Source organism: Dreissena polymorpha, chromosome 10 (genome assembly GCF_020536995.1).
Source record: "Dreissena polymorpha isolate Duluth1 chromosome 10, UMN_Dpol_1.0, whole genome shotgun sequence".
Classification (NCBI taxonomy): Eukaryota; Metazoa; Mollusca; class Bivalvia; order Myida; family Dreissenidae; genus Dreissena; species Dreissena polymorpha.
The window spans coordinates 59,557,700-59,582,274 of NC_068364.1; the positions used below are offsets into that span (position 1 = coordinate 59,557,700).

The 24,575-nt window shown below is 36.9% G+C and overlaps 1 protein-coding gene across 17 annotated transcripts in view; it reads left to right on the forward strand.

The window, feature by feature from the left end:
- LOC127846924 (tensin-1-like) overlaps positions 1–24,575 on the forward strand; it is a 363,784-nt gene that overhangs the window by 101,530 nt on the left and 237,679 nt on the right. For 9 of the 17 annotated variants that reach the window (XM_052378338.1, XM_052378334.1, XM_052378337.1 and 6 more), the window contains exon 1: positions 20,129–23,440. In XM_052378338.1, the coding sequence (XP_052234298.1) occupies positions 20,555–23,440 (2,886 nt within the window). In that variant the 5' untranslated portion in view covers positions 20,129–20,554. Of the gene's footprint in view, positions 1–6,295; positions 6,446–20,128; positions 23,441–24,575 lie in introns of those variants that run through there. The other 8 variants (XM_052378336.1, XM_052378331.1, XM_052378333.1 and 5 more) reach the window with 2 other exon arrangements.

Sequence of the window (24,575 nt, forward strand, 5' to 3'; positions counted from 1 at the left end):
ACGCTTAATTTAGTTTTCTGTATGTTATAATCGACTACCCATCAGTGAGGGATCACAGTTTATTTTGGATTTGATTGAATGTACTGTCAAACAGGAAATTAAATTGATTCTTGCACCTTTAAGATTATATTTTGTATTAAAAAGAACTGACAAATAGAGTCAAGGATGATTTCTCGTTATCGATCAGGGCTCATTAAGCTCTTAGAATAAGGTATACACTTGTCATTTGAACATTTCTTATCTTTTCTAAATAAAATATATACATTTGATGTTAAACCAGAAAGTAAATTAAGCAAATCTTCCAATGTTAGTATAATAATGAAGTTATTTAAAGTAACATTGAATACTCAAAATAAACGAATATTTGACAAAATATTAAGTAAAATAAAGTTGACCCATAAATAATCAGTGTTCCTTAAAGTAATAGCCGAAATTTCAATGCTAGATGTGGTATAGTAACATAGATTTAACGAGATATAATAGCTTTTTATTTTTGGTGCGACAATATATTCCATGTTAATTTCCCGCCACAATATCTGAACATTTACAAGTGATCGCAAGACTGGCTTTTGGCAGCGTTGGAAGAACGATGCATTTATGCAAACTACGTTGTGCTTCCGGAGCTGCCCGAAGCCAATAGCGTGTTTGCTTGTAAATGTTCAGATATTGTAGCTGGAAATTCACATGGAATATTTCGGGACACAAAAAAATAATAAAGAGCAATTTGTATCACATGTAATCTATGTTACCAGACCACATCAAGCATTGAAATTTTGGCTTTTGCTATCAGGAACATTGATTTTTTATGTGTTTACTTAATTTTTTGCAAATATTGAACAAAATATTTGTTGATTTCGAGTGTAGGTGTTTGCGTTGTCCATCATTCCGTCCATCCAGCTGTGATTCCGTACGTCCCACTGTCATTCTGTTCGTCTGCCTGCCTGTCACAAACATTTTAGAGTGGCGGGGGAAATCAATTCAACGAATTTGCTTGTTTTATTTGTCATTGTCGGCCTCCATTTAAGTTTCTTTAAGTAGTAATATCCACAGTTTTTGTACTGCATAATGGACCTTTAAGGAGAAGAACATTTAATAATCATTGAGAAAGTCTGGCATTAACAATTGCACTTGGTTCGTCAGTACGTACTTACATTGGTCTGGACATATACCTATTTGTTTTTAAGGCTCGATTGCAAACCTAAGGATTATTGAAACAATTTCGAGTCCAATTCTGGCATGTTTGGGGACATCGAAGGAATACTTCCAGTGGGGCTCTGTCGAACCCATGACCTCCCAATTGCTATTTTGGACACCATATCCACTTTGTCACAACAATTTAAAGGTCTGAAATTATATCTTGAAACTTAAGATTTAATATCCCCTTCAACTTCTTGGTGGACATCACTCAAATGTAATCATGGTCTCAAACAAAGGCATTTCAGGCTTCCGAGTTTTTTTTTTACTATTTTGGAAATGGGGCGGGATCCGTTTTGATTTGCAAAAAAATTGTTGCATTTTGACTTAAATTGGGAAATTAGTGTTGTTGTTGTTTTGCTTACAAATGTTTTAAAGTTGATAATAAAAGTGTTTTCAATATTTTATCTACTAAGGTTGAACTTAATATAGAGCTTGATGAATAATAACTTGGAAAAAAAATAAATTGACCTACAATGGGGAAATTTTAGGTCCCATTTATGTAAAATTGATACCTTTTTCCATTAGGAATAAGGCCGAATACTGGCCTGGAATTTGAACAAAAAAACAACAACAGGGGCTGTGATGAATTGAGTTTTGGCAAAATGACCTTTTAGTTTATTTCCACTATAGAATAGCTAACCTGAAATTATTTAACTCCCCAATGTTAAAATATCAACAAGTATTTCTTCTAAATCTAGTATGGTAGGTTATAAACTAATGCATACTTTTGATGAATATTTCATTATTTCAATCTTCAGTTTGATCAATGCCATACTGTCATTAATTATGGATGAAATTGCATCCATTTTCTTGATTATAATTTCAATTTATTTTCAAACATTGACTGATGAATGTTTATGTGCATTGGCTTTTTGTGTATGCAAAATGCATGCATTAAATTGCATTTTGCATACACAAAAAGCCAATATCATACGAAAAAATCAGTTGTATTTTTGTATGCCTCAACATTTTTGGGCAAGTTTAAAATAAGGGAGCGGTTATAAAGGTATTTTGTTGTTGGTCAAACAGGCCATTTGCATGTACAGTCGAAACTGACCTAATGGCCACCTGAATTTACCGGTCACCTGCAGACAACGGTCAGTCTGGAATCTCCCCGACGAAAAACACTATATTACACTTGAATTTAACGGCCACCTGAACATAACGGCCAACGGCCACTATATTCCACTCCGAAATTCATCTTTGACCTGAAATCAACGGTCACGCGTCAGTCGTCTCGAGTTGCGAAAATTAAAAACACAGCACATTATTTGTCTGTCTATTTTGTGTTTAAAGCGTCTGAATGCGGTAATTGTCTATGATATTATAAAAGCGGCCCGCTGCGAGTAAACAACTTATAAGGTGTTGAGAAGGTTTCTTTTCCGGGGATAATTGTGGGGGTATTTTCAAAAGAAAATATATCAGAGTTTATGACTTGTTGAAAGTAATTATCGCTAAATTAAATGACCGCTATTTCTTTGAATTTGAACGGTACAATTACACCGTACTATCGGTTTATGACACCGAATCCGCTTTTTAGACTTTTACGGACGTGACGTCAACGGAACGTGACAAGCTTTATTTACTGAATGAATGAGATGCATGAGTAAACAATTATACCAGCGTTGATAAAGTCATTGCTTAATTTAACAATATGAAATTAAATCAATCTAAAAGATATTATTCTCTATTATTCAATGTACACGCGTAAGTTAATGCTGTTATTATGATTTGTTAATGCAATGAGCATTTGTTTTACACTGTATGCAAACGACTGGGTGGGGTAACGACGTAGTAATACTACCAACTGACCAACCTTCTTAAAATTGTGATCCGAATTCAACGGTCACCTGTGGACAACGGTCACTTTGATCATTTCCCTTGACTGACCGCTGAATTCAGGTTTGACTGTATACAGTAGTACTGACAAGACCAGACTCTTGACTTACTTGACTTATGTTCCCTTGGGCTCCAGGTGTAGTTACAGTTCTTCATTCCTTCCTCACAGGATCACCTCCAGGTGGTCTAAGGGCTTGAACATGGATGATTTTGCCCAATTGGTGCAAAAAGGTACAATGTGCCTCCTAATTTCAATGTCACATGGTATCTTTTTGCACCAATGGGATGATTTTGTCTTTCTGCCGATGTTGTGGGCTTGCCAGATGTATGAAAACCCTTCAAACTGTGGCTGTCTATAACCTTCACTTTGTCTCCGTTCTTGCTGTTGATTTTCATGACCTTGAACTTCATAACCTTCAGCTTCAGTACAACTTAAGCTGCATGTTCTTCCAGTTTTCCTGTCTTGAGTTGTAGATTGTTTGTGGTTTATGCTAAAAGTGTGATATCTGTTCATGGTCGATGATAAAAGTGTGATATATTTTTATGGTTCATGAATAAGTGTTATATATGTTTATGGTTGATGATAAAAGTGTGATATATGTTTATGGTTGATGATAAAAATATGATATCTGTTTATGGTTCATGAAAACAGTGTGATATATGTTCATGGTTTATGATACAAGTGTTATATTTGTTCATTGTTGACGATAAAAGTGTGATATCTGTTCATTGTTGATGATAAAATATGATATCTGTTTGTGGTTGATGATAAAATTGTGATATCTGTTCATGGTTCAATATTACATTAGTGTGATATATGTTCAAGCTTGACGATACAAGTGTGATGTATGGTCATGGTTGATGATAAAAGTGTGATATCTGTTTATGGTTGATGATAAAAGTGTGATATGTTTATGGTTGATGATACAAGTGTGATATATTTTCATGGTTGATGATAAAAATGTGACATTGTCTTCAAAAGGCAAGGCCCTGGGATGCTGTGTCGTTAAAAAGTCGCAGTGGCGTAGTGGATATGGTGTCTGTCCAGTGACCAGGATGTTAAGGGTTTGATCCCCGCTGTGTGAGCCTTCATTAGGTCTCCACCATAGACATCAAGCACTGGTGAAACAGGAAACAGCCTTGAGAGTGTTTCAAATGAGCCTTAGGTTTTTGTTGCAATCAAGCTAAAACAAATAGTTTTAAACTAAATAAATGGTTTAAACTAAGGTCCTGGGACGAATTTTGAATTAAAGCTACAATTACCAGCTGTTTATTTTTGTACTGAAAGATATTCAGTTTGAATGTGGTCATGAGCTTTTGGGCAAAAACTTGAGTACCTAGAAGAAACGGTAGTGTCCGGTATGGTGAACTCAAACCAATCTCACATATGCTAGGAGTGGGAATTAAACTGGGTCTCCAAATTGATGTGCCTGTGTACCACTTTGAGACACTAAAATTACTAAAAACTGAATTAATTAAAGTCCCACTTTGGATAGGAATCATTATGTATATTTTATTTATTTATCTGCATTAAAATTTCTCGATGATAAAGGACACATTCAATAAAAGCATGATTTTGTTTGTCTCTGAGTCATTCAAAACACACTTATACCAATTAGGACCACAGTTAATACAATGCTCCATTGCAAAGCTCATGTTTCACAGGCATCTGTAATTAAGGCTATTACAACTGTTAATTAGTTAATTATCCCCAGCAGGTGTTGTGTTTCTATGATGCTATCAACATTCCGCAATCCCACCCTTATTCTCCTGAAGCTTTGATGTTGAGTTGGTCATCACACTGCTGACTCCATGTGAGGTATGCTCTGTAAAAAGGTGGTTTAATGCATGTGCGTAAAGTGTCTTCCCAGATTAGCCTGTGCAGTCCACACAGACTTTCCGCTTTTATGATATTTTCTGTTTAAAGAAAGTCTCTCGATGGCAAAAATCCAGTTCAGGTGGAAAGTGTTGTACCTGAATAGCCTTTGGGGAATGCACAGGCTAAAATGGGACAACACTTTACTCACATGCATTAAACCCCCTTTTCACAGATCACGGCTCATGTCATTTTAATAGTTTGTAGTTGGTCGCATTAGCGGCTGACTAAATTTACAGAGCATGTTTTGCAAATCAGTATGTGCTTAGCTAGCTAATGCGCTACGCTAAGGACTGTAACTCACTATGCTAGGAACGATTACCGCTGCCTGTCTGCACTGCAGACGACGAAAGCTTAGGAGCGTCTGCTAATTACTTCTTTAGTGGGTTTATTTACCAGCTTGTAAGTCGACATTGGCCAGTCTAGTGTTTATCAGGGCCAGTCTAGTGTTTATCATTGAAATCTGTACATAATGGCTGCTTTCAGGGAAAATGGGGCTTAATGCATGTCAAATAAGATTAGCCTGTGCACACTGATTAGCCTGTGCAATGCGCACAAGCTATTCAAGGACGACAACAGCGAATAACTTCAGTGCCTTCAGCGCTTTGATTAAGCATGGTTTATTACCACCACCCTGTCATGATAATGGCGGGAGGGAATAGAGTGTTATTCCTGTCACTGTGTGTTTATGCATTTGGGTGTTTGGTTTTTATGTGATTGCTTGTGTTTGTTTTGTAATTGTTTAATGCCCAGCTCATAACTTTGTTGTAAACGTTGGTATTTCTAAATGAATTGGCATCATACATCATTTGATCAAGATGATGTATGGCCTGCAAGGTCAAGGTCACAATCCACTCTTGGGAGATTTCGTTTTAACGGTTTATGTGTATAGTGAAACTACTTTTTTTTCTGGGTGATAACTTCGGTTACAAGCAATGGATTCCAAAATAAATTTGCAAAAATGATCTTCATATAAAGACAACAAGTCAGGTGTGACAACCATGTCCCTGGCTTCAAGGTCACAGTGGACACTTGTATCTTTGCCTATTCATATTTGTATGTAGCCAAGGTATAAGGTTATGACCTACCAATATCACGATGGGATTACTTTATAGTTTCCTTGTTACATTTCTTATTTGATAAACCTCTGTTACATTACCTTTTCTATTACACCCTATGCTATTACTCTATACTCTATTACCCCCTGAAACCTTATCAATAACCCTTGTTACCTATTTTATTACCCCATAATTATACATTATTAAACCCTCGTTCAAATTCTATAATCAATCTTACACATTACCCCCAAATCACAAAGTCAATTATCCCCTGTTATTACCTCTAAATTACCAATTCTATTACCCCTGAAACATTTTATTCCAGTCAGATGAGCCCCGTCGTATACGTCACAAGTTCCGTTTCTACCAGTTCCAGCGCCCGCGTGTCTGTTTCTACTGTCGACAGCAGGTCTGGCACCTGGGGTCAGCGTGCACAGTATGTCGATATATCTGCCACCGCAAGTGCGAACTACAGGTACGCTCGCTTAATGCATGTGCGTAGAGTGTCGTTCAAGATAAGCCTGTGCAGTCTGCACAGGCTTATCATGGACGAAACTCAGCTTTTATGGAATCTGTCACTGTAAGTGCAAACTACAGGTACACCAGGGTTGTTTGTGGAATTTGTGTAATGTTTGTGAATTTTTGGTTGTGTAGTAATATTATATTGAGATGGAAAATAAGCAGATGCTGTTTGTGAAATTTCAAGTCATGTTTTTGAAATATGTTTCTGTATAAATATAATAAAAAACTTTGCATAAGTAATTCAGTTATGTGGTACTATAATTGAAATTTCCATATTTAATTACATGTATTATATCCCTTCCATATACGTCATTATGCATTGATTTAAATAAGATTTCAATCAGATGCTGTTCAGCCGCCTCTGTGTGAATTATGTTTTAATTTTTTTTAACCAATTACAGGTTTTATTGGAGTAAATATTGAATTTTGTTAGTGATCCATATGATTCTAATTGTGTATGAGTAACTCTTCCTGGATTGAAAATAGCTTCTATTTTTGTTGTCTCCCTTGCAATATTTTGATAACCAAAAAACTTCAAAATTGTTTTGTATGTCCTGATATTCACAATGTTTGACAGAATGTCTGGAACTCTGTTTAGCCATGACAGCAACTGTCAGCAGTTTAACTGTTCCTTATCTTTATTATCACTTCAATTTTACCTGATGTTGAAATGTTTTTGGACTATTTGTACATTAATAACTCTTACTTTTCTTCTTCATCGTTTGCCACAAGGGTAAATCAAATCAAAACCATTTCCTTAATTATGTAAAAACAAGCTGTGGAATAATATTTCTGGCAGGCTGTTAAGTGATTGGGTAAAAGAAACAGAACTTTGCCAATTAAAATGCCTCCTAAATTTCTTCTGGGGGATGAAGGGGCAGGTGTATTGATTCAGGTAGGGTGAAAGTAATGTTCTGTTCTGAGGCTGTCTATTTTTTATGAACTATTAAGTATAATTGGTTGGAAATTATACTGGAAATGGGACAGAGAAAGTAAGAATATACATCTGCTGTTTTACAGTACCAACAATAATTATATTTAATGATTGTGTTTGAAGATATCATCCATGCAAGTATCAAAGCTTTGCTGGAAGCATTATAATTGATGTGAGATGAACCTTTCATTTTGGGTTTTGCTTGTAAAAATTGGAAGACATAAGAACTGACTGTCAAACAAATTGAAAGACCTGTTGCATTTTATTGCTTCTTCTCAAAGATGCTGTGATATATATTATGTGGACATTTTTTAAGGCCTGTTAATTTAATGGGCCAATGTGAAATCCTTGCAAATGTTTGAGTTTAAATAACATGGTGAAATAGCTTGATAGAAACTTGGCATTCAAAGGTTCAATGCCTTTTCACAGTTATGTAAACAATTTGCTATTTTGGGTAACAAAAGGTTGTTTTAATGTGGGAGGAGCAGTGAAGACTCAGTCAAACAAGAGGTGTTGTAATGAGATGAGATAAAACACAATCTACCCTTGCTCTGGGAAAACAGGGCTTAATGCCTAGACTGGATTTCTATTTCTAATTAAGAGACATACTGTAACCCTTTACCACTAAGATACGTATTTTGACGCATTTGTAGTCCCTTAGAAAGTTATATTTCATTGAAGGCCTTTCTTACTAGAATTAAGTTTTAAAGGCTCCATTTCCAACCATTAGATACTGATGAGAAGCAAAGAGCATAAAACCTGAACATGCTGCGAGTTACTCACAGGCTGTTCTGGTTTTATGCTGTTTGCACCTAGCCATTTTCACTTTGCCTCTGAGTGGGAAAGGATTAAACAAAAAATTCCATGTAAATGCGGTAATTGTTGTCCCAGATAAGCCTGTGCTGACTGCAGAGGCTTATCTGAGATGGCACTTTACACACATGCGTTAAGCCCTTTTTTCCCAGAGTGCAGCTTTGTTACTTTTATCAGGAACTTCCGGCTTTGTGCTGTTAGAGGCTTTATTATATTTGCTTAAAGTAAATGGTAAAATATGAAAGTGTACTAGTATTTATTTCTAGATTGCATTTATTTTTGCACATTTAAGGATCTTTTCTACAGGAATTGTTTTTTATGTCCCTGGATCGAATGATCGGGGGTATATTGTTTTTGGCCTGTCTGTCTGTCTGTCTGTCTGTCTGTCATTGTATGTGTGTGTCTGTCACTTAAAACTTTAACCTTGGTCATAACTTTTGCAATATTGAGGATAGCAACTTGATATTTGGCATGCATGTGTATCTCATGGAGCTGCACATTTTGAGTTCTGAAAGGTCAAGGTCATTCTTCAAGGTCAAAGGTAAAATATATGGCTTCAATGCGGCGCAATAGGGTGCATTGTGTTTCTGACAAATACATCTCTTGTTTTAAATTATAATGCAATGTAAAGAGCTGTGGTCTTTGATGTGTTCATTATAATTAATTATTATTTTGTGACAATAGAAAATGATGGAAAAAACAAAACAACTTACAGACAATCCAAAAACTGGTGCGGATTGTTCCAAAAGTCATGATCTAAAAGTAACTTAGTTGTCATAAAATGTATTTTAAAGTTGTATTAAAAGTTTGTTTTAAGCCTAAAGTTTGTAGCCTTTGTTTAGTTATAAAATATGCTTACCTCGTTTTAAAAAAGATCTGCAATAATTGTGTCTTTAATTTTACATTTTACTTGCATTTCTCAATTTACTAGGCTATTTAAAGGGATCTTTTCACGCTTTGGTAAATTGACAAAATTGAAAAAAGTTGTTTCAGATTCGCAAATTTTCGTTTTAGTTATGATATTTGTGAGGAAACAGTAATACTGAACATTTACCATGGTCTAATATAGCCATTATATGCATCTCTTGACGATTTTAAAACCTAAAAATTATAAAGCGTTGCAACGCGAAACGATTGAATAATTTGGAGAGTTCTGTTTTTGTCGTTAAATTTTGTGAAACTACGAAGATTGCTTATATAACGTATAAAATACTTCACGTATATGTACTCGGCGGAATAGCTCAGTAGGCTAAAGCGTTTTTACTTCAGGACTCTGGCAGGACTCCAGGGGTCACTGGTTCGAAACCTGGTCCGGGCAATGTTCTTTTCCTTTTTTTTATTTTATTCTTGATTTTTTTACTGGAGCTTTTACGATCCAATGTTTACATTTATCGATATAAAGCATTTAATGAATAAGTTAAAAAATGCCAAAATCTGTGCAAAGGCCCCTTTAAAGTCTCTCTCATACATTTAACAACTTTTTTTATCCAAACATATGAACAGTTGAATAAACAGTCCTATAAACTATTTCATTTGGCTATAAACAGTTTCATTTTCTGTTTTGAATGTTTTTTGCAGCCAGAAAAAAATCCCAGACATTTTCCACAGAAAATAAATATTTATTTCCGACATAAAACAACTTTCAAATGAATCATTTATTCTAGAACGTCAAGCAAGTCACACAAAAACAGAGATGATTTCAATTCCTTCTTCTGAGAAGCAATTGTGCATTTTCCAATACAGATTATGAACACCCAATTCTGCATGCAAAACGCCGGCATCTTGCAGATATTGTTTGGCAGGTGAAAGTGTTTGTCTGGGAGAACCTTGTCAAACCTTTTTCTGACAACATTTGCAATAACCCTGAAACAATCAAACTATCTTGCACAGTGCAACAATGTGTTTAATGTAAACATTGAAATGCCAAACAAAAATTGATTGTTACCAGCATTTACAGGGAAACATTTGCTGCCAAGAAAGCATGAGGCAGGGCTTATCAGAATCTTCACATATAGTTTTATGAGTGAAGGTGTTTGTGGTGGCTGTCTAGTTAATACAGTGGTTGGTACTTGCGCTTCTCACCTAGGCGACCTGGGTTTTATCCCTGTTCTGGGCAGCATGTGAGTTTGGTTGGGGGTCACCCTACCAGACAAATGGGGTTTCCTCTGGGTAGGTAATCTGGTTTTAACCCACTATACAAGAACACACTATAATTGACTATCTTGCAGTAACAACTTAATAGCTGAAATTTCCAGCTGTACTTCAAAATTCATCCTAACTTTCTTGTGTCTAGTACATTAACCCATTTATTCCTAGCGTCTAGAAATAAGGCCTTGGCAAATAGCACAGACACAAATGAGACGCTGCATGATGCGGCATCTCATCTGGGTCTACGCTGTTTGCTGAAAGGAATTTCTGTAAGAAATATTCTCAATATAGAAATAAATATACTAGACAACCCTAATTTTGGAAATAAATTGATCCAATTTAGCAGGATGGGAGAGTCCACTTGGCATAAATGGGTTAATTAGGTCGGAGTGCAGGGACATACTCTGGGTCCACACACAATGCAATCTCAGGGGCAGGTTCACACATAATTCAGTCTCTAGGGCGGGTCCACACAAAATGCAGTTTCTGGGGCAAAAGGACCTCATAAGGAAAGAAATACACCCACAATCACACACACTGTGTGTGTGGTCATTTTGAAGTTTCGGTTTCCCTTGCAAATGTTTAGGATTGCATTCTTATGAGAAACATAATCACTTGTTTATTAAGACAAAAGTAAAGAAGGATCATGAATGCTGAAAACTCAAAATTCTTACTGTGTAACCCAGTAAAACTTGTTTGAAAATTGTTAATGCCAGAAAACAAAAAAATAGAAATTTGTCCCTAACTTAATTTCACTTAATTATCCTAATTGAAAATTCTATAAATTTAAAAGATTGTAAATGTTTGTGACACAATGGCAAACAAAAATAATTCCATATCTTAAAGCTTTTATAACATTTTCCATTATTCACTGATCTATTTCTCCATTGTTTTCCTGTATGCCCAGACATCCTAAGTACTGTCTGGACTCTCCCAAATCTGTTCTGTTTTGCAACTGATAACAGGGTCCATGTGCCAAGCATAGTTGGGTTGTAATTCTGATAACTGTTGAATAATTGAGTGTATCTTCAGACTTGTTGGATTCACTAATTGTTTTCCTTCTGATTCAGATAAGGAAGGTAGCCCATCAGCATTTAGTTAATCTTTTGTTAAATTGTTTTTGGCAAATAAGCAGATCTTGAAAATTTTATATGGAGAAAACATTTTATGTATGATTTTGAAAAACTGTACATACTGGAGTGTTGAATGAATGTTATTTTATTGATTCATTTTCTGCAAAGTATTTTCATATAAATGAAAAAATATCAAATCAACCAATCAAATGTATTTATCACATCATTTTCTTAATTTAACCAACTCTGCACATGTTTTAGTTAAATATAGTCATAGTCAATAGCTAACATTGACCAATCAAGTCAAACACCTCAACTACACATGGAACCTTTAAAGGGATCTTTTCACGCTTTGGTAAATTGACAAAATTGAAAAAAGTTGTTTCAGATTCGCAAATTTTCGTTTTAGTTATGATATTTGTGAGGAAACAGTATTACTGAACATTTACCATGGTCTAATATAGCCATTATATGCATCTTTTGACGATTTTAAAACCTAAAAATTATAAAGCGTTGCAACGCGAAACGATTGAATAATTTGGAGAGTTCTGTTTTTGTCGTTAAATTCTGTGAAACTACGAAGATTGCTTATATAAGGTATAAAATACGTAAAGTAAGTGTACTCGGCGGAATAGCTCAGTAGGCTAAAGCGTTTTTACTTCAGGACTCTGGCAGGACTCCAGGGGTCACTGGTTCGAAACCTGGTCCGGGCAATGTTCTTTTCCTTTTTTTAGTTTTATTCTTGATTTTTTACTGGAGCTTTTACGATCCAATGTTTACATTTATCGATATAAAGCATTTTATGAATAAGTTAAAAAATGCCAAAATCTGTGAAAAGGCACCTTTAAGATGCATTGCAAATAGGTCGCCGTGGCGTAGTGGAATCCTGTTATGGTGTTCACCTAGTGATCAAGAGGTCACAGGTGTGATTCTCACTGTGGGAGCATTCATTTGATCTCCACCATGGACACCAAGTACTGGTTCTAGTCCCAGGACACAGACTTGAGAGTGTTTCAAATAAGCCTTAGGCTTTCTATGCATTCAAGCTCAAATAAATAGTTTTAGCTAAATAGATGTAGGGGAATACTTCAACCATAATGTGTGTGAATTGGATTTTGGTTGTTTTGCACGATTCACTTTTTTGGGAGGGTTTTTAACTAAGGTCGGTTTAACTTGTGACCTGATTGACTTAAAATTAACCCTTTACCACTTAGATTCCTATTTTGACACATGTGTAGTCCCTTAGAAAAGTTACATTTAATTAAATACCTTTCTTACTAGATTCAAGTTTTACAGGCTTCATTTCCAACCCTTAGATACTTTAAGCAGCAAACGGCATACAAACTGAACAGACTGTGTGTTACTTGCAGGCTGTACTGGTTTTATGTTGTTTGCACTTTGCCATGTTCACCTTACCTCCGAGTGGGAAAAGGTTAAGACAGAATGTATCAGTAAAAGAGGAACAGTCATTTATGTGAGGGAATGTCAGTATGGAGTGTGCCAAGTGTCAATCATGGGGAAAAGTGGTAAACCTCTTAAATCAGTGGCTGTCATTCTAGTGATGAATGGCTTACTATGTATGGTACATGAACTAATAATAAAATACTATGACCACAATAAACAAGTTTATTGTTACTTCCTTGTTTGTGTTGTTCTTGGCATAGAATGTTGGTATACCAAAAGAAATGATTAAAAAACAACTTAACTAAGGAACTGAATAAATAAATGGTTCAACCCTCTAAAATATGCCTCAGTTAAAGCCTTAATATCTAAACATAACCCATATAAATCAAGTTAAACAGTTCAGATGTCTAAAAGATGCTGCTTAAAGTGGTTATACCTATGAAACAGACTCATAAAAGCCCATAAAAAATAAAAACAGGATAGCCCTGAGTCTCAAACAGCATAGCCCTGAGTCTCAAACAGCATAGCCCTGAGTCTCAAACAGCATAGCCCTGAGTCTCAAACGGCATAGCCCTGAGTCTCAAACAGCATAGCCCTGAGTCTCAAACAGCATAGCCCTGAGTCTCAAACAGCATAGCCCTGAGTCTCTGACAGCATAGCCCTGAGTCTCAAACAGCATAGCCCTGAGTCTCAAACAGCATAGCCCTGAGTCTCAAACAGCGTAGCACTGAGTCTCAAACAGCATAGCCCTGAGTCTCAAACAGCATAGCCCTGAGTCTCAAACAGCATAGCCCTGAGTCTCAAACAGCATAGCCCTGAGTCTCAAACAGCATAGCACTAAGTCTCAAACAGCATATCCCTGAGTCTCAAAACAGCATAGCCCTGAGTCTCAAACAGCATGGCCCTGAGTCTCAAACAGCATTGCCCTGAGTCTCAAACACAGCATAGCCCTGAGTCTCAAACAAACAGCATAGCCCTGTGTCTCAAACAAACAGCATAGCCCTGAGTCTCAAACAGCATAGCCCTGAGTCTCTTACACAGCATAGCCCTGAGATTCAAACAAACAGCATAGCCCTGAGTCTCAAACAGCATAGCCCTGAGTCTCAACAAAACAGCATAGCCCTGAGTCTCAAACAGCATAGCCCTGAGTCTCAAACAGGATAGCCCTGATTCTCAAACAGCATAGCCCAAAAGTCCCAAAACAGGATAGCCCTGTGTCTCAAACAAACAGCATAGCCCTGAGTCTCAAACAAACAGCATGGCCCTGTGTCTCAAACAAACAGCATAGCCCTGTGTCTCAAACAAAAAGCATAGCCCTGAGTCTCAAACAAACAGCATAGCCCTGTGTCTCAAACAAACAGCATAGCCCTGAGTCTCAAACAGCATAGCCCTGAGTATCAAAACAGCATAGCCCTGAGTCTCAAACAGCATAGCCCTGAGTCTCAAACAAACAGCATAGCCCTGAGTCTCAAACAGCATAGCCCTGAGTCTCAAACAGCATAGCCCTGAGTCTCAAACAAACAGCATAACCCTGAGTCTCAAACAAACAGCATAGCCCTGTTTCTCAAACAAACAGCATAGCCCTGAGTCTCAAACAGCATAGCCCTGAGTCTCAAACAGCATAGCCCTGAGTCTCAAACAGACTAGCCCTGAATCTCAAACAAGCCTTTGACCCAAATTTCTTGGAGATGTTATAGCCTGTTTTCAGAGCATTAGCTGAACTAATTTATCAATTCACCTGATCCCCAAGTGCTTATTGTGTGGAATTGTGGTCTCCCTCTGACAGTTGTCATGCATGGTGTTGTGTGCATTTTCAATCTTTAGCTGGTTATCACTCTAGATGCCTTTTTTTATCCAATCAGTACTGTAGCTTGCTTTGACTGTTTGATGATGTCTTGGCTGAGTTCAAATCAATGTAACATTAACTAGTCCTAAACTAGGCCACTCAAAGGCCAATGGTAGAAAAATCTTGTTACCACTCTAGAAGCCATATTTATGATGAGTCAATCTTGATGACACTTGCTCATATTTTTTATCCCCGCTGAAATTTTTTTCAGAGGGGATATAGTAATAGTCTCCGTCCGTCTGTCCATCTGTCCGTCTGTCCTTCCGTCCGAAAATTTGTCCAGAGAAAAACTCCAAATTTATTCAATGGATTTACTTTAAACTTAGAATATAAACAGATTGCAACTAGGAGAAGTGCAGTGACCAAGAACCATAACTCTATCTACCTTAGTTTTTGAATTATCTCCCCTTTTATATAATTTCAAAGTAAATTTTTGTCCGGAGCATTTCTCTAAATCTACTGAAGGGATTTACTTGAAACTTAAAATATGAACAGATGGCAAGTAGGAGAAGTGCAGTGACTAAGAACCAGAACTCTATCTACCTTAGTTTTTTAATTATCTCCCTTTAGTTAATTTCAAATTAAGTTTTTGTCCGGAGCATAACTCTAAATCTACTGAAGGGATTTAATTGGTACTTGAAATATAAACAGATGGCAAGTAGGAGAAGTGCATTGACTAAGAACCATAACTCTAGCTATCTTAGTTTTGGAATTATCTCCCTTTATTTAATTTCCTAGTAAATTTTTGTCTGGAGCATAACTAAAAATCTACTTACTTGAAACTAGAAATATAAACAGATGGCAGCTAGGAGAAGTGCAGTGAACATGAACTATAACTCTTTCGGACATAGTTTTTTATTTATCTCCCTTTTTTTAAATATTATTTATATTTATTTATAATTTTCAATTATATTTAATTTCATAGTAAATGTTTTAGCTTTTCAATTTTAAATATTTCCCTTTATATAACTACAATAATATTTTAATTTGGACACTGAACATAAATATGTAATTTGTTTGCACTATGAAAATGAGCATGTAGCGATGTTTATTTTGGAATGATTGGCCTTTGGAATGATTGGCTGTGCCATGATTCTTGTTGAGCCTGGCTCTGGGAAAACAGGGCTTACAGTGTGGTCCGAGATTAGCCTGTGCATTGAGAACAGGCAAACCGGGGACGACACTTTTCAACTTAAAGTTGGTTTATTCTTAGAAGAGCTAAAATCCTTAAGATGGAAAATACCAGAAAGGCGATGAACTTCAAGAATTCTGTTTAGTTTCTTGCGTTACATGTCTGAGATGCCTACACAGATTTGTTAATCAATTGTTTTGTACCATTGGTATGATGAATAGGGCAGGCAACTGACAGACTTAATGGGTAATTTAGCTGCTATTAATTGACGCAGTTTGGTAGGTAATACCACCATGTCAGTAGGTGAACTATAAACTAGTATTAAGCACTCACACATGTTTGTTTTCAACAGCTTATTTTATCTCTTTGATGTATGCTTAAGATAGTTGAGGGTCCTGATGAATGAACAAGATACCAGCATTGCATAGGAGTGCTTTTGAGTAGTTTTCTAAGTGCCGTTCTTTCTTAAGTGATAGAAAGATAGTTAAAGCAAGTGTCTAGTGTCTATTCTAGTGTTTTGGTTGTAAAATTGCTGCCGCCTAGAAGGTTAAGTTTAAAATATTGTTTAATGAGAAAGGTGCAAAATATCAGATATTGACAGGAGATTGATTGATTGATTTATAACACTTCTGTGTGGATATTTTGGGGAGATTAAACATTACGGAGTGTAACTCAAAGTTGAAGGCAATATTGGATTACAGAATATCATAATGGAATTTAATGGTTGTCCTGCCAATGTTATGGAAGAAGGTGTTGGTTGTGTATGTCTGTGAAATCTGAGGTGTGGCAAAAAAAGCGTGCATTTGGTCGCTTCCCCAAAGTTACTAAAATACTTATGTGTTGCACTTAAATGAAAGCAGAAGGTAATTGTTATTTGTGCATGCTGGTTTATTTTTAGGTGCAGTTTTCTGTGGAGAATGCTATAAGAATTAAGGCACTGGATATGTTGTGAATTTAATAATTATTTAATTGCAAACGATGTTATAAAATAGTGAATTTACGGAGTGTATACAATGATTTGATTGTATTCACTAATACATAAAAACAGAATGAGGAATTTTAAAAATAATTTATAACTTTTAAGATCTTATTAAAACAAATTGTACTGTTGCGTAACCTGTGGGAAATTGATGAGTTTTAATTTGATGATTATGATAACCGTGTTGTTGTTGTTTAGGTTAATAATGATATGCTGCTGCTGCTGCTGCTGCTGATGATGATGATGATATTGATGATGATGATGGTGGTGGTGATGATGATGATGATGATGATGATGATGATGATGATGATGATGATGATGATGATGATGATGATGATGATGGTGGTGGTGGTGGTGATTATGATGATGATGATGATGATGATGATGATGATGATGATGATGATGATGGTAGTGGTGGTGGTGGTGGTGGTGGTGGTGGTGGTGGTGGTGGTGGTGGTGGTGATGATGATGATGATGACGATGATGATGATGATGATGATGATGATGATGATGATGATGATGACTGATGATGACAACTGAAGATGTTGATGACTTATGATATTCTGTTATCCACTATTCCCTATTAACCATTAACATGCAATAATGTGACACATAGAGAACTGTGTCCGCTATTCACTATGAACAGGTAACGATTATTGAAGGACTAAGAACAGACTTAGGAAGTAATTAAACATACCCAGGCGAAATGATGGCCATATGACCATGGTATACCATGGTTTACCATGGCTAAACCATGGTCGACCATGGTAATATGACCAAGGTTTACCATGGAAGACCACGTTTTGTTAAATGGCACCACAGTCTTTGGCCATGGTTATTATGACCATGGTTGATCATGGTAAAATACCATGGTCGACCATGACATAATACCCTGGTAGACCATAGTCAGTCATATGGCCTTCCTTTTGTAAAACGGCACCACGGTCTTAAGTGGTCATGTTTTCGACGGAAAAAGGCTGATGATAACTGCTGGAATTTCTGCAGGAATTTCCTGGATAATTCCAGGAAAAAGGTCAGGCTTGATAGATCTTTTTTTTACCAAAACTAGAAATAAAAGGCAGTTTTACTTTAATAATTTACTTTTTAGCATTGAACACTTGTGTGAAAGGCTCATTGCCTAAGGGGATGTGTCAGGGCCATTGCATTACTGAAAGAACTTAAAGATAAAATTCAACATTGTAATAAAATCATTAGAATTGCTGACACTTCATCGGAATGTTGGTGAACAGTTAATTAGGATGAAATGATTGGTTATGCTTCTGATTCTGTTGATGACAAAAACATTCATAAAGCAGAGGAAAGAGTGATACAATGTAGCAAAATTGGGAAACATTATGAGTGAACACAGTGCCAAAGAAGTTGAAATGGAACCAATGGCTGATCAGTTTAGCCGGTTATTTATTTAAGACTTACATTTCCAAATTTAACATAAACCATGTGCCTTTATTCAGCTTGTTTCTGTTTCAACTTCCTGTGCACACAATATTCTTTCTTTGTAAAAACAGCAATGCAACCCAGGCGAAACGACCATGGTAGACCATGGGTCACCATGGTTTTTGATGGTTGACCATGGTATTTGATGGCTGACCATGGTATTTGATTGTCGTTTACATAAATAATGCAATAATATTAATTGTTCTTGGAATAATTAAAAGCACAAGTTAAGAAAGTTTTAAGGCCATCTTATTTCAAGAACAGTGCAGGTCCATGTTTTTAATTTACCATGGCCAACTATGGTCTGTCTTTTGTCACCATTGCGGACCATGGTCCATGTTTTTTTGTGACTATGTCCAACCATGGTCTGTTGTTTGTCACCATTGCTGACCATGGTAAATCATGGTCACCATTGCTGACCATGGTCCATGTTTTTTTGTGACCATGTCCATTACCATGGTCTGTCTTTTGTCACCATTGTCGGCCATGGTTAACCATGGTCACCATTGCCGACCATGGTCCATGTTTTTTGTGACCATGGTCAACCATGTTCCTGATCATGTACCACCATGGTTTTTGATGGCTGACAATCAAATACCATGGTCAACCATCAAAAACCATGATGACAATCACCATGGTCATCGTTTCGCCTGGGTAGCCCTAGGTACAGTTATTAATCAGAGTTATTGCTGTTGGGATACATCTGGCGTAACATCTGTGTATACTTGATTTTGTTTCCCAATAATAGGTATTTGCATTCAAACAGATCAATTCTTTTTTATGATCAGTGATAATATATTCAATTATTTAAAATGTATTTACATAGATGAAATTCTCTGTAATGGCCCTTACACTGTGAATAATGCAAACTTACATAACTCAAAATGAAAACATTATGCAAATTTGTTTATATGCACAAATTGTAACATAGTGGTCTTTAACATGTGTTTCTGTTGTATTTGATATTTATAACACTCTATATTATATTTTTGTCTCATAATATGAAAAAAAACATATGATGTTATTAAGATTGATTTATAAAATACTTAAAATAATTGAGCCGTGGTCTGGGAAAACAGGACTTAATGCATGTGCTGAAAGTGTTGTCCCAGATTAGCCTGTGCAGTCAACTAATAGGCTAAAGTGGGTCCACACTGCACTTTTATGGTATTTTATTTTAAAGCAAATCTCTTCTCAGCGAAATTCCAGTTAAGCCAGAAAGTGTCGTCCCTGATTTCAGACTGCACATGCTAATCTGGGACTACATTTTACGTACTTGCATTAAGCCCCTTTTTACAGTGCAAGGCTCATTGATATTTTTGATTGAATAGAATAATATTTAAGTGATAAATGACACCACACTTACAATTGGGGTTAAGCAATAAATAAAGACAGCTTTATGTAACACTTTGCTGTGAAAGACCCATATAAGAGTGCATCAGAGCAAAGATTTTGTATACAAAATAATTACATGTTAACAATTTATGCATGTTTTTCTCTGCCTGTTTGCCATTTTCAAGTTGTTTTTCTCTTTGAGGAAATATTTTGGAAATATTTGAGGACAATTATAAGACCATGTGATGTTAATATGTGAAATTTAAGCAGAAAAATGCACAAACAATGGATAGAGACAAAAGTGAGGTAAAAAAAGGATGAAATTCTCTCATAATATCTGGAGCATAGTGTAAGATTAGAAGGAAGACATAAGTTTTAAGCACACATTTAATTAGAACCCATACTGAGTTTTAGGGGAAATCCATGTTTCTTATCATAGAATGGCTCTTTCAATAATTTGGTAGGTCATATTATTGCATTCATCAATGGTTGATGTGTTTAGGTATGGAAAAGTTATGCTATTTTTACGGCTTCAGATTGGGATAAGATATGAACAAAGATAAAACATAGTAAAACCATGATGAAATCTGTTTTGCAAATGGTTGTTTGAATTTCTGGAAAAATGGAAAAATCAATTTTCTTTCAAGAAAATGCTCTAATGCCTACCTGTGGTATTTGCACCTGAATGAACATTGTGGGAAAAAACTTGTGAGAAAACAGAAAACTGTAGAATTTTGCTGGAGAGAATATAGTTTGGCTTACAGCCTACAGATGGTAACCCAAAACGGAAGTTTCACTTACAGAACTCATTGGGATTCTCTGTGAACGGAAACCTGTGTAAATCATACCAGTACAGGCAGCCAGCGACGATGATAATAAGACAACGCTGCTCGTAATTACTTGTGCTTCTGGCTTTTCGTTGGCTGGTTGTTGTTGTGGGACCATGTTAAAATTTGCCAGTAAAAAGCCGCCGATATATAAACACTCTGAAGGTAGTAATGGTAACCCGGCAACCAGTGGGAATCAGGAAGAGGCTCGTTACTATGGGGATGAAGGTGGAAATATTCGTCTGGGTGGAGACTACACGAGATTTGACCCCGTGAATGGGGATGACATGCTGGATTATGACAACGCTTACGTAGATTACGCAAAATCTACTCAAAATGTGAGTTTTCCAAAGTTTGGATACCAAGGTGATCAGGAAAGGTCAAGGCAAAGTCAAGGTCGTGGAAATTTAAACTGGAAGTCACAAAATGTGGGAAGGTTTGATGGAAGGTTTGGTGTAGAGAAGGATTATGATATTGGGCCTAGTGTGCAAGAAAAGCAGGTTGGATTGCAAAGGAATGGTAATCAGTATCCAGGTCAAAGGTCAGTGTCTGGAAATGTAGGGCAAAGGTCGCAAATAAATCCAGGGTATTCAGACAAAACTTTTGAAAATACAAGAGGAGTGGATTATAATGATTTTAACAGGTTTGGGTTACACAGTGATGATTCTCATTCAAGAGGCAGTGAGCTAAGTGATCTAACTTTGAGTGAATACTCAGACAGATCTAAACATGAATACTCAGACAGATCTAAACACGAATACTCAGACAAATCCAGACAAAAACCTCTGCAGGATACTGACTACAGTGGCAGGCATCAACCGCATAAGTATTCTGCAGCGCTTCGTGAACAACCATTTCCGGTGCCCTTCCTTTCAGACAACAATGCCACCCGCTTATTGAGTCCTAGTCAGGAGTCTCACAGCATGTCTCTCGAGTCTCTAACGGGAAGCGCTGGAGACCGCGACTCGAGAAGCACCATCGAGTTACTTGATTATGACATTTTACAAGATTTACCCTCTCCATGCCAGAAAGGCTTTGAGTTGAAACCGCCAGTGCCTCATCGACATAGGCATGTACATGTGGGTCGAGGCACACACGGAATCTGTGAGGGATCGTCAGCAACCCCTAGGCCTGGGTCATCTGACAGTCACATGACCTCGTGTTCTAGTCACATGACCTCTTCATTGCGGAAAAGCCCGTCTGGAGTGAAAAGTGGCCACCATGTACGGTGGGACCCGGGTGTGGTAATCAGCGAACACAAACAGGTGCTTATTCCTATCAGTGAATTGCAAGCAGAGGCCAAAGCAATGAAAAAGGATAAAAAGAAAATGTCTTTGAGGAGTTTACTGAATTTACCCAAATTTCCATTGAGTGATGATGAATCTGTTGACAGAGTGGCTAAAATGGAGACTAATAGCGGAAAGGGTGATGGAAATGATAATCGCGGTGCTTTCAGAAAATTTCTGGACAGCAAAGGAGGGCTTAGGCGGAAACCTGTTGGACAGGAGTCAGTGCCTGCAACTAAAAGTGATCTGGTGTCCCTAAGATACAAACAAGACCATCAGACTGGCGAAAGCTCTGGACATTTGAAGGAATTTACTAGCCCTAAAAAGGCAGATCTGACAAAATTAAATATCACTCAAGCGAATCTGGGAGGGCTGACTTCTGGGAGCTTTGAAAGAAATGTTTCTGTCCCAGACTATGATCAACTTCAGCACACAGACGCAATAAATTATCCATTAGTGCATTCTGGGATAGGCAGGTCTATTTTTAGCCCAAAAGGTCAGTCAGGTTTCAGCCCTTACTCTAAGCCTGCTGCGACATTTAAAAGCCCAGTTAAGTCTGTAAGGCCTTATATAATTAATGGACAAGCTAATGACAATCAAGATGACTATGACAATTTTGGTGAAGGTGAAATGCGGCCACAAAACCGTGCTCTGATAAGAAGAAGCTTGCAAGATACAGACAGGTCTAATGTATTACATCAGGGTAAAGTTTCATACAAAACTTTAAATGAGAAAATGACACCAGTACACTTATCTACAAAAAATACTTCCTCACCAGCTTCTGTGGTTTCATTTGACACATATGTGACAATTGGTCGCCCCACCGAATCCAGTGTCACTTTTGATACATTTGTAACTCTGGGCCGACCATACGCCACTAGCACCCCTGTCCCAAATGGTAGTCGAGGATTTAATCAGTATTCTCAGTATTTAAACAAAGATTTACGGACAGTGGGTCAGAGACAAGCCCTTGTGCATTCTGCTCAGGGTCAATCAAGTGTTCATAATGTGACCAGTGGAAATCCAAGCTCTTCAGTGACACAGAGTTGGAATTACTCATCCAGCGGTCAACCACCAGTGTTTGCATCTACGTCATTGGGTACAGTCATGGCGACAGGCGCCGGGGAACTCTTGATGCAAGCACCTGTGAATCTCGGTCAGTGGGCAGGTCATGTGACTGACCATGTGACCAGCCCAACCAATCGCTACAACCCATATGTGGACGTCCTACCTTGGTACAAACCCCAGACTTCAGGCCCATATGAAATGGAGAATCGAGAATACGGGAAACTGAACTTGTCCCCAACTACGTTTCTAATGGAAACACCTGGAGCCGAACACTGGGGATCTAGTCAAAAGCCATTATATACTCAAGGTGAAGGTCAAAGTCTAAGCATGGGTGCTAGGAATGCCCTTTCTGAATTAATTACTCAAGGTGAAGGTCAAATCATTGATGCAAGGAATACCCGTTCTGAAATAAAAACTCAAAATTTGGAAAAAGGAAATAAACAATCTGTGGCAGTGTCATCAGCAGCATCAGCACACAAGTTATCAGACTTACGGAAGCATGTTGTGAGACAGGGATCCCCTGACTATGATGATGATGTGTTCTATAACATTGGTAACCATGGTAACACGTCCTCACAAACAGACACTCTTGGAATAACTGCAAAGCGCAGACTCGAGTTTGAGGGAAACACCGCCATTAACAAGCCTGTAAGTTGGTTTTACCCTTCATTTTTAAACATTAGATCGTAAATTTTTCGCCGTACTGTAAAGTAGAAATGATAGAATAAGATTGTAAATATGAATGATTGGTAAGCTAAATAAGTGCTATAATACTAATTCAGTTTTACTTCAGTATGATGTGAATTATTATTTAATTACTTAAAGGAGCATGAAAAACAATCCTCTTTTGTTTCAAACTAGTAAAATTCATGATGATTTACACTTTACTGTCAAGAACAAATGGTTTTATTTGAAAAAAAGTCCAGATGCATATCAATCACAGTCAATGTATTTATGATGCATCAACTTGGCATTCAGTTACCACTGCCTTAAAGATGCGTTGTACTTTCACTACACAAACTTTACAAAACAATGTTCATTAAACTAACCAAAAATTTTTTAGGTCAGAACTTAAAAAAAATTAGGGAGAAAAATAGCATTTCTATTTGGTGGTTTTAAGTTTTATCTTGTGGCTCATTTCTACACCTTGGGCTAATTTTACTGTCAGTAAGTACCTTGAAATATGGAGCATTAGAGACCAGCTCATGGGGGCATGTGGTAATTTACTGTGAAATCTGATTTGTAAAACACTTGTGCTGACTTTATGTATACATGATGGTTGAAAAGGTGATGTGATTACCTTCATAGTCATAATATAACAGTCCTTGTTCATTATATGGGCCGTGCTCTGTGAAAAGTGGGTTTAATGCATGTGCGTAAAGTGTCATCCCTAATTAGCCTGTGCAGTCAGGGACAACACTTTCCCCTTTTATGATATTTTTTTTATTTAGAGAAAATCTTTTTTTTAGCTAAAAATCCAGTTAAGGCAGAAAGTGTCATCCCTGATTTGCTTGTGCAGACTGCACAGTCTTAATCTGGGACGGTACTTAATGCACATGGGTCAAACCCAGGCTTTTTCACAGAGCATGACCCATATAGAATTATGTAGACCCAGTTTTACTGTAAAATCTGATAAGCAAAACACTGTTGTAGACTCTTTGAATACATGGCGGTTGAAAAGACAATTATTACCTGGCCCTCTTACATGTTCTGTTGAAATATTAGTAGCTGATTCTAAAATTAGTTAACACTAATAATTTATTATTTATACATATGTTTAAGG